At 39.4% G+C, this 10,111-nt stretch overlaps 1 protein-coding gene and 1 long non-coding RNA gene across 6 annotated transcripts in view; one reads left to right on the top strand and one right to left on the bottom strand.

Moving 5' to 3' along the window:
- Positions 1 to 10,111, bottom strand: part of LOC113481332 — a 658,441-nt gene that overhangs the window by 26,416 nt on the left and 621,914 nt on the right. The window lies entirely within an intron of this gene.
- The window catches only part of BTBD10 (BTB domain containing 10), a 28,407-nt gene that overhangs the window by 8,610 nt on the left and 9,686 nt on the right, over positions 1 to 10,111 (top strand). The window contains exon 1 of one of the 5 annotated variants that reach the window (XM_026850861.1): positions 4,508 to 4,818. The exons of the other annotated variants lie outside the window; for them this stretch is intronic. Within the exon in view, the coding sequence (XP_026706662.1) occupies positions 4,694 to 4,818 (125 nt within the window). The 5' untranslated portion in view covers positions 4,508 to 4,693. Of the gene's footprint in view, positions 1 to 4,507; positions 4,819 to 10,111 lie in introns of those variants that run through there. 5 annotated transcript variants of the gene reach the window in all.

The following is a 10,111-nucleotide window of genomic DNA, read 5'->3' as shown; positions in this document are numbered from 1 at the left end:
CAAATAATATAGACCCATTTTGGAAATCTTTGAAAATGAGAATCCAGCTAGTGGCTTGAAGTTGTAATAGAATAAGGAATAAATTCAGGAGAAATATTTTGTTACCTTGTTCCTTTGAGAAACTTGATTACTTCAGAGAATCTAATTACTAGAAAACAGAGTACTTAATTTTGTTTAGGCTTTTAAATAACTGAGTTTTGGGTGGCTGAATATAGACATATCACTATCATTTGTGACTTAACTGACACTTTCTCCAGACAAGTGAAAGTCTGTATGAAAAATACAGTGTGAGGGGAAGAATGCTGTTGGAGACCTGTTTTAATGATACTTCAACAGAACTGCTTTTTGAAAAGGTTTGAGTACTGCAGTCTTACTTGTCTTACATTAGGGCTTGTTATCATAAGGAAAAAAAATACTTCAGGTTTGAAAAGTGTAATGGTGAAATAAGAACTTCATAATAAATCTCAGCAACGGAGTAATATTTCAGGTAGGTGCTTAGCTTGTCACTTCTTGATGCTTTGGAGTGTTTAACCCTCCAGACTTAATATTCTTAAAATAGCTTAGATAATTTTCTAGACTCCTAGAAAACGTAATCTAGGACTGTGAGCTATCCTTCTGTGTGTAAGGCTTACGTGGCAGTGAGGATAGCAGTGGGACTCAGCTCCCTTCACTGTGCCACCTGTTTGAGGGAAAGGATGCGTGGCAAAAATATCTAAGGGGAGTGTACGTATTAAACACGCAGGTTAGCATGAGAACCTTTTCTCTCTAGCTTGACAGGTGTCCAATTTGTGAAACCTCTGGCAAGTTACACCATTTTCTCTCCTCCTTTTTCTTACTCCTTCTGAGATGGGCAGTGTAACGGAAAACTCAGAAGGGAGAGATTTGAGAAAACAAGGACCAAAAATATAATGTAAATGGACGTTGGTATAAATGTAAAGAGCCTGACAGGATGAAAATACAAGTTGTTAAAGCTGACTGTAACTAAATGATACTAACAATCTTGTTTGTTCAAGCTATTACAAAAATCTTTGAGATGCTTTTTATTTAAGTACCCAAATAAGATGGAAGAAAACTTTCAGGAACCATATATTGACTAAATAGTGGCTAAGCTTCAAGTAAATGGTCTCTGAATTCATATTTTCATGATTAGTTATTGCTGTTCTGTATTTTCTATTTAATTTTTCATTGATTATTAGCTTCCCACATGTACTTTGTCTACAGAGTGATAATTTTTGTTGTTGTTGGAAGACTTGAATTCTAATTCTGTTGTACTAAACGCTTTCTCTGGAGTTATGGTGAAAAATCTATGGCTTAAATTTGCTTCTTCCTTGAGATTTTTCTTGGATTTAGTTTTCTAAATCTGCTTCAGTTCTAGTCCCATTTGATAGTTTCTTTTTTGTTCATTTTATTTAGATAGCATTATTCAGTCCTGCCTGCCCTACTGCATTAACGAACAAAATGTGGCTGTGCTGTGGTTCTGTTGTCATGACTCCTGAACCTCTTGAATCTTTGAGCAATCTTCAACTTCTTTGAAAAATTTTCCGTAGATGACAAGTTATTGTGCAGATGCTGAATGCTGAGGGTTTTTTTTTCTTCTAATATTATTTTTTGCTTGCTGGGAGAACGCATTCATGGGTTGTGAATGGAAATGCCACTTGCCTCAGTGTTTTGTAAGCATCCCCCAGAAGTGTCCTTTTCTCATCTCTGGAATGATATCAGAATGTATAATCTGTTTTCCACTGCAGGATGGGTTTTATTTCTTTTTGTGTAAATTGGATTTCTACAGTTGAACACTTTGTAGCATGGGGCAGGCCTACACAATGTATAACGTGAAAATAATTAGAATAATTAGGCCTACTTTCGTTATGGGCTCAGGTCATAGTCTGTGAATTACCGTGCATCGCCTGCTTTAAGGTAACTGCGAACATGCCTGCTCTTAATTGCAACCTGGTATTGGCAGCTCAAGATCTCCGCATCTAGATTTTATTGGCCCTAGAATGTAAAGCCCTCAGAAGAAACAAGAGATGTGCTGGGAGGAGGTGTTCTTGGGCTCTAGATAAATGGGCTGCACTCGGTGATGACTTTTAAAAGCATCAATCTACCAATTTTTTGTAAGGTATCTAAAGTATAGTGAGTGATCTTAAACAGTTGTTTGGTGGCTTTTTCCTCTTGGTTTTTGACTTCCTTCATTTCTGAAATGGCAGTTTGTGAACACTATTGAAAAGGGAAACTTGGTGACTTTCTCTGCAAAAGCAAACACTAAATCCCCTTGAACTTCTTCAGCACACAAATGACCTTTTCCAAATATCATTAGATATTATTTGTGGTAATCTTTGGCATCATGCAAAACTCAGACCCTGGCTTTTAATTAAGACACAAGTACTTTTGATGTGAAGTGATTATGCTCAGAACTATTATGCCTTAGAATTTTTAAGGGCATTGCTGTCTGCTCCGTTCTGCTCAGAGAGAAGAAACTAGAGTGGCTAGATTAGGTAACTGTTCGGACCCAGTTCTTTTTGAACTTCTGAAGTCAGTTTTTAATACGTGGAGGTACTTTCCAGTTCCAAGGAGAATGTGCTTCTGAGTTTCTTAAACTTTGATTTTTACCTAACATCCTGTTTTAAAAATGGAATAGGAATTGCTGTACAAATAAAAGGCAACCAGTGTTCTTTTATGTAGGTCGCGTATTTGGGGAGCTTGGCAGAAGTCATAAGGTGTGAACATGTACCTACCTAAAGGTTAATTTTTCACTACTTGAAAAATCTCTTTGGCAGCTGAACACTCATGGGATTTTTTTGTTGTTTTCATCCTGAAATGGAACTGAATTTCTAAGAAATATATTACTCATGGTTGAGAGCTCACTGAAGGCCAAAATTATGTGAATATTTAAGATTTTTGGAGCAGGAAAAAGTGTTCACAGAGTTGCTGTGTTGAGCTGAGGGAAGATCTTGTCACACTCCCCAAATGAAGCAGAATTCTTTCCGAGGGCTTTCTGGCTGACGGTGGAGCCCCAAATTAAGCCCGACTGCTGCATTGTGCTTCTACAAGTTTTTGATGGGCGCGTGTTGCGGCCTGAGGGGTAGTTTTGTGGAAATCAGGAGGTAATCCGTCCATGGCCTGTTCTTTCTACCTGAAATAGGAATAAAGGAGAACAAAAAGTGTTAATTATGCTGTGGAGAAAAGACCCCATATAGGGAGCTGAAAGACCCTGACTGTGTTTGTACTTTTTTTTTTTTTTGCTGCTGGAGGACTGTTCTATTGGAGGCAAAAAAATGCTTAAGAAGGTTTTCCAGCGTGTTTTCTATGTATCTTATTATAGCCATGTCTTCCATGGCTTATTTTGAAGGAAAGAAAAGGCTTAGAAGACTGTGATGGTTATTCTACCCTTTGGGCATGGGGAAGGTGGTTGAGTGAACCCTCACGAGACCCTAAAACCAGAAGAAACTTCACTGGCTCAGGTAATTGTAGTTGTGTGAGCAGAAATTTTCCTTCCATGTCTAAAGTGCTGACTCTTCAGTCTGGAATGCCAGTGCTCTCCTGCCTTTCTAATTGCAAGTCTCTTGTTTTTCTTACTGACTTCTTCTTTATAGCAGAAGTCTTTTGCTGAACAATCTCCCTTATTCCTTCAGCTTTCATCATATTTTAATATCCACTCTACTGCTTATGACATCTTGATTTTTATTTATTGTAAGACTTGCTTTTAAACTATTCCTCCAGTGTATTGTGGCTCCTTAAACCAGCCTACAGACATTCTAAGAATGATTTAGAAAAAACTGCCGCATAACGCTTACTTATCCTCCCCCAAAGACAAAACCTTCAGAAAATTTTATCCTGACATGTGTCTTAATTGGCTTTGTTGCTTTTTGTACTCGGTGGGCTTGGCTTGTTGTCAAGCATTTGATGACCTATTGACGTGAAAGTGCACTAACTCAGGACTTGGTGAACTGATTTCTGATCAGTGAACACACTGATTAGTGTAATTATATACTGATGTTTAGATTATCACAAAGCATAGTACATTTTTCATGGCATAGGCTTGCTGGAAAAGGGGTGTTTGTAGTTAAAAAATGGAGGCTGTGCTGCCTTGTTCTCAAAAGGCTATTGCTGTACCTGCTGATGAACTCAGTCGAAGGTGGATTCGTTTTAGGTATTAATCCAGGCAGACTTTACAGGAACAAATTAACCGTCCCCTGAAACTTGCATGGATTTGTCGATCTTGAGTGATCACGAACACAAACGAGAGATGTGACAAGAGAAAGTTAGCAATACCCTTTTCAGATGTGGTGTTTGTGTGCTGAAACCTGACAAGCTGGCAAGACTAGAATAGCTTCGCAGATGGTACTTGGCAGGGTAGCGAGCAGCTCTCCTCTCGCACGCTCCCCACCCTGCCTGTCAGTCGCGGTACCCAATGGCTGCTTAGAGATGGGGAAACGGCAAGTATGAATTCAGCTCACAGGAGGCTGCGAGGTCAGACGTCAGTATTGCACTACGCATGGCTGAGTCAGTGACTGTGAGAAATTGAATTGAATTAATATCTAGAGGGGTTTGCGTCTTGGAACACTTAATGGACTGTATAGCCACAATCTCTTATCCTTGAGGGGAAGATGATGGAGAAAAAAGTAAGGCTCGCTGATGGTGCAGTGAACTACTGAAGAAATGATGGAAATATCAAATATGCTGAACTTAACAAGTAATGCCAAAGGATGCTGATCTGGCTTTCAAAGCTGCTTTCTTGGAAGGAACAGAATTCCTTTGTGCTCTGATTTCAAAATTATTTCCATGCTTTTGTGTTTCCTCCCTGATAGATACAAGAGGAAGGTGCGTATCTGTTAACAGGAATAATCTGTGGGCATTATTCAGGAGAAGAATGAGGAAAAGTACTGTCCTTTGTGTGCACTGGTCAATTGAAATGTCTGCTGACAAAGAACAGACTTCAGGGGGAGGAAGAGGGGCATAAGCATTGTCATTGTGTAAGTCCTAGCAATGGGAACAGAATAGATTTGATTTCTTCTAAAGCCTTATAGCACTGTATCTGTAACTTAGTGCATAGATAAAGCTCTATCTCTGTTCTACAAGTGTTGATTATGTGACTTATCCTGGGAAAGGATTGGATCTAAGTTTATGTTTTAAGAAGATTTAGTTAATATAAGTTTTAGAAGATAAAGGGAGAAAAAAAGGGTAGAAGTCTTGGTTAATATTCCACTGCGGCATCCTTTACATTTAGGTAAGGTTTTGGGGGTGATAGGTATGTTAGTTTAGCACCATAATTCTGTGTAGACAAGAGCCAGTTTTATAAAACGTGTGTGTTTATTGGCAGTATTCAGTAGGATGCACATGAAGTTTTTGTATTGGAATACATGCTAATTGTTTTGGCAGTATAATTAATTCAGTTTAATGACTTCAATTAATTCAGTTTAATGACTTCTTTTAATCATTAGTAATATATTCAGAGCAATATGTTGTTATGTATAAAAGCAAACTGAAACCCTCCTTCCACAGATGACTGCAAAGCATCATTAAATTGAAGAGAATTTATATTTTTTAAAAACAGCTCTTCCCTTACTGCAAAACTAGGAAGCATACCAGTGTGACAAGTGTGCCATTTTGATGGTACTCTTTTTCCTCCTTTACATTATATTAAATAGGTTTGCTTAAGTAAAGCCTTGAGCTTATTTGGTTTCCTTTGTGAGGCAACTGCTTTTAAAGAAAATGCCTCTTCCCTTTACAAAGGCAGACTTTCCTTGATCCCTGAGTGAGGGAGGAAAAAAAAATTTCTATCACTGACTTAAAGTTCTTGAATGGGTGCAGTGCTAGAGTCCCACTGTTCCTTTGGAGCCAGGAAACCTGTATATTGAATTTGTGAAGATTTGTCTAAATAGACCAATATTTATAGGGTTGTTGGTTTGGTATCGTGTGTCTAGGACTGAGGCTGTGTGTTTAAAATGTTGGGGTACTTTTTCTCTTTTACAGTTTTAAATTAAATGCAGTATGTTACTAAGCACCCAGGAGGGAATTTTGCTTATGGGCTGGGGGTGTGCCTCAGTCATTGCCCATGGCTTCCACGGCACGGTGTGCAGCTGGTGGGCATTGGCTGGGAGATGAATTGAAAGTTGACATTGCAAATAGGTCTCTTCAGAGTGAGCTAGAAATCTGAAACTGTAATGACTTTCTTGGAGGATTGAAGTCATGCACTGTGCAGAGCATCACTGACTGTTGGAGGCTGAAATTACAGATTAATCTAGTACGGGAGCCAGGTGCCACATGAGACCAGCGGCTTCCTGGCACTTTTCATTATCAGCAGTTCTCTGCTGTTTGGGAAGCGCTGGTGTTGTATCTGGTCTGCAGAATGCTTCTGCGAACCACAATACTGCCTAACAGCTTGCCTGTTCTTGCAAATGGGGCAGCTCTGCTTTTGTCAGTTGGTGACAAAAAAGCTGCTTTTTCCCATCGGTGTAGGTAGGTAGCTGCATCAACACAACTCAGGAACTCCCTAGTGAGTGCCAGTTTGGCTTGCCTGTGTCTCTGGGGACAGGGGTGTAGTTAAAATTTTGCACACCGCTGGTATGGAGCGAAGGGTTTTTACATTTCCCTGCAGAAGCAACCTCCTGTCCCCAGTGGCTTTGTTAGCAGGGTAAAAAAAAAATGGTTATTATTAAGTCCTGTCAAAAAAATCAAAATCATTCGGTAGTTCTGATGTCTTTTTTTGAACACTTACAACTTCTTCTAAAGCCTCTTTACAGGAAAATATAAGCCACAGGTGGTCTTTCATATGGACTATCCACAAATGTAGCTCTTTATCCAGGCGTACTCATAGAGTAGCTCTGTGACACAATTTTTCCTGGCCAAATGTTGCAGGGTAAAGCCAGTGACTGTCTTTTCCCACATGCTAGATTCCACCTCTTTATTTTCTCTTTGTTCAGGTTGGAACTCATTTTTGTTGTCTTGTTTATTGTAGAGCAAAGTTGTATTTCGGTGGTAGTATTTATCTGAGTACACATGCTGTCAAATGGAACTTCTGTCAGGTATACATGCAACTGATCAAAGAAATACATTATTTTTTTTGTGTGTATTGTGACTCAAGAGTGATGAGATTTAAGATTGACATTTTAGATGGCTGTTACTAAGATGAGTGAAGATTCATGATTCAGATGGTGCTGCCTCAAGCCAAACGGCTTGAATTCTCAGAAATCTTACGATTCTGGCTTGCATCTTCTGGCTAATGGATAATGTGCCAGTCTCACAGTTAGCATTCATCAGTACGTTACAGGGAGGAAAGTACAACATGGAAGCAAGCGAATGAATGGTGTGGCCAGCTGCAGTTTGAACAGCTCTTCGAGATTATCTACTAATCTATCTGTTTCAGAAACAATTGATTTAATATTTAAGTATCCTGTCCTTCTCCAGCTGGCGGCCTCTTCCTCTTTCACGGTGCGCCGTGAATTGATGGCTCGCGTGTCCCTGCTCCGAAGGGACGGGTGTGCCTGGCAGCAGGAGCACGTGAAGCCGTGCGCGCTGCCCCCCTCCTCCCGGGCTTGCTGGCTACGTGAGCCAAGGCAGAAGTAGCCCCAGTTCCCATATGGGGAAGGTATAGCTGAAACGGTCGTGCCCAGCGTGTTTAGTCCTTCATTCAGACATGACTAAGGAGGAAGCATGATGCCCGCTGAGTCAGTGTTACTTCCTGTAGCACCTGTTTTTCTCAGCTCCTGTAAAGAGATTATTAACTAGGGTTCGCCCTACTTCAGCGTGAACTCTGAATCACTGCTTAGAGGGTAATGCGGCTCTAGATGGTTTTCTGGATTAAGAATCGCATTTTAATTGCCTTCTCTGTTAAAGGGTAATTCATGTCTGCTCTGCCAAAATGCGTGATAAGCCTGCATATCCTTACAGTGGTTCAGTTTCTACTGTGTTTCCCTTATTTAAAGCAACTAAAGCGCTTTAGCTATTGAGAAACAGTGAGTCATACGTTTCAATACTATAAAATGTGGCACCTGCAAAACTCTGGTTTCTCACAGCATGGTTAGAAATATTATCAGGGCTAGGATCAAAGCACTGTTTTAACAAAGGCCTGATCACATGGGGCTTTATTAGGATTTACTGAGATATTTTGTCACAGGACTGCTATGTATGTGTTTGAGCACTCTGCACACACATGCACCCCCACCCCCCCTTTGTTGGGTGGTTGGTTATACCGTGATGCGCAAATGTAAACGCGCAGGTGAGATCGGGGTGGGGATTTTTTTAAAAGTTTGACTATTTCTTGGGAAGTTTAGCTGTAGTAGTAATGACTATCGTGTATAAACAGGGGTCAGACTTTGGTTTCAGGTGAGATTTTAATTATAGGCTGTAAGCCACATCTCTGATAATTTGTGGGCATATTTTGTACCTAATAAAGTGATTGTTTTGTATGTGCGTGTATGTGTGTATATATATATATATATATATATATATATATATATATATATATGGAAGAAAAGATGCAAAGGTTTTCCTAAATTGTTGATATTCTTGAAAGGGAGGTTTGTAGATCTCACTCTTGCAAACTTGTGCACATTTCACTTTCATAATACAGAATTTATCTTTCTCTAATATAGGAGTAAACCAGAAAAGAGACACGCTAGCCATGCTGAAATGCTATATATCTTAATACGTTCAGATTGCATTGGAAGTCCTGAAGAAAACTCTATTTCCTTTTAATGAAAATGGTTGGATCATCTTTATTCTTGGACTGTAAATCTGAACATTTCCAGCTGTAAGCAAGGCTTGCAGTTCTTTCACTTTATTCAGTAGACCTTTGGCTGACTTCACATCCTAAAGATGCATGTCTTATTGCAGCATATTTTAAACTTGGCAGGAAACTGTATTGCAGTAGATTCTCTCTGCACCAAACTTCTGCTTTGAGATACAAGATCCTTTCCCTCATTCAAATGGGGTGGGGAGAATCTTGTGTTCCTTAGCCGAGAGATATATTTCTTAACTCTTTGCATTGTGCTAATATTCATTTTGTGCCAATGTAAACTGCGTAAGATCTATCATAGTCTTTTTGTCCTGATTGAAGCTGCTCTTACCGGTCACTGAAACCTGAAGCTGAAACATGTCATGCTAGATGTTTATTTTTTTGAATAGTCTTAATTTTTTTTTCCCCTCATTCCTTCTAAGCAAGAGAACATTCTGCTCAACTTGTACAGTTCATGCTTTCAAAATTCGTTGTGCTTTTCTTAGCTAGGTTGTTACTCTTACCTCTTTGTGATCCCGAACCCTATGGCATTCCTAGCAGTTATCTTTAAGGTCTCTTGGTAAAAGCTGTGGGATTTGCAGGCTGCGAGCAAGTGGAGCACTGAGGCTCCTGTGGGAAATTATGACCCTTCTTTGTCAGACCTTGTAGTTCTGCAGACGTCTGTCTCAGTTATCCAGTACCTGAGGCTTTTGGAAGGTTCTTCAGTTAAACCCATAAATAAAGAGTGTTGTCATGCCCACACTTGAAAGGCAAATAGCAAAGGAATGGATTTAGGAATACCAGCAGGGTGCAAGGACACAGATTTGTCTGTGCTGTCCTGATGTAAAAATTTCTGTTTAAAGAGTACAGATAAAAGGCGTAAGTATTTTTGGTAAAATTCAACAGTAGCTGTTGCATGTTGAAATTTAATTTTTAGATAGTTTGAGAGTACTGGATCTTGAAACTGGTTTTGTTGCTAGGTTTAATAATTAATTTCAAAATGTAATCAGTAACTTAATTTAAGGAATCTAACATAACTTAGTCTAAAAAAGCCCCTTAAATCGTTACATTAAAATTTGCTAGTTTAGAACAAATATCCTGCTTGTTCCTGACAGTAGGTCTTGGCTTTAATAATACAGTTCATATGTTTGCTGTCTGGGTTGTGGTGGGTTACTATTGTTCCTTCTAAGAATAACTGAAAATTTTAAAAAGAATGCTCAGAAATAAGCCCTTGACTGGTGTGCCTTGATGTATCCACTAGGGTAGGCCTGACCACCTTTGTAAAGGACAAGTTGCTAAAAAGAGTGCAGTCAGCACTAAAAGCCTGTGCTCCGAGAAGGGTTTTCCAAAACAGGTTTCACTGGGAAAATGACCTCTAACTTTAGTGGTTTGATTTGA

Source organism: Athene cunicularia, assembly GCF_003259725.1.
Source record: "Athene cunicularia isolate RWA chromosome 5 unlocalized genomic scaffold, athCun1 chr5_part3, whole genome shotgun sequence".
In the NCBI taxonomy this organism is placed as follows: Eukaryota; Metazoa; Chordata; class Aves; order Strigiformes; family Strigidae; genus Athene; species Athene cunicularia.
Note: the sequence above shows the minus strand (reverse complement) of the source record. Positions and strands in the feature narration are given on the sequence as shown.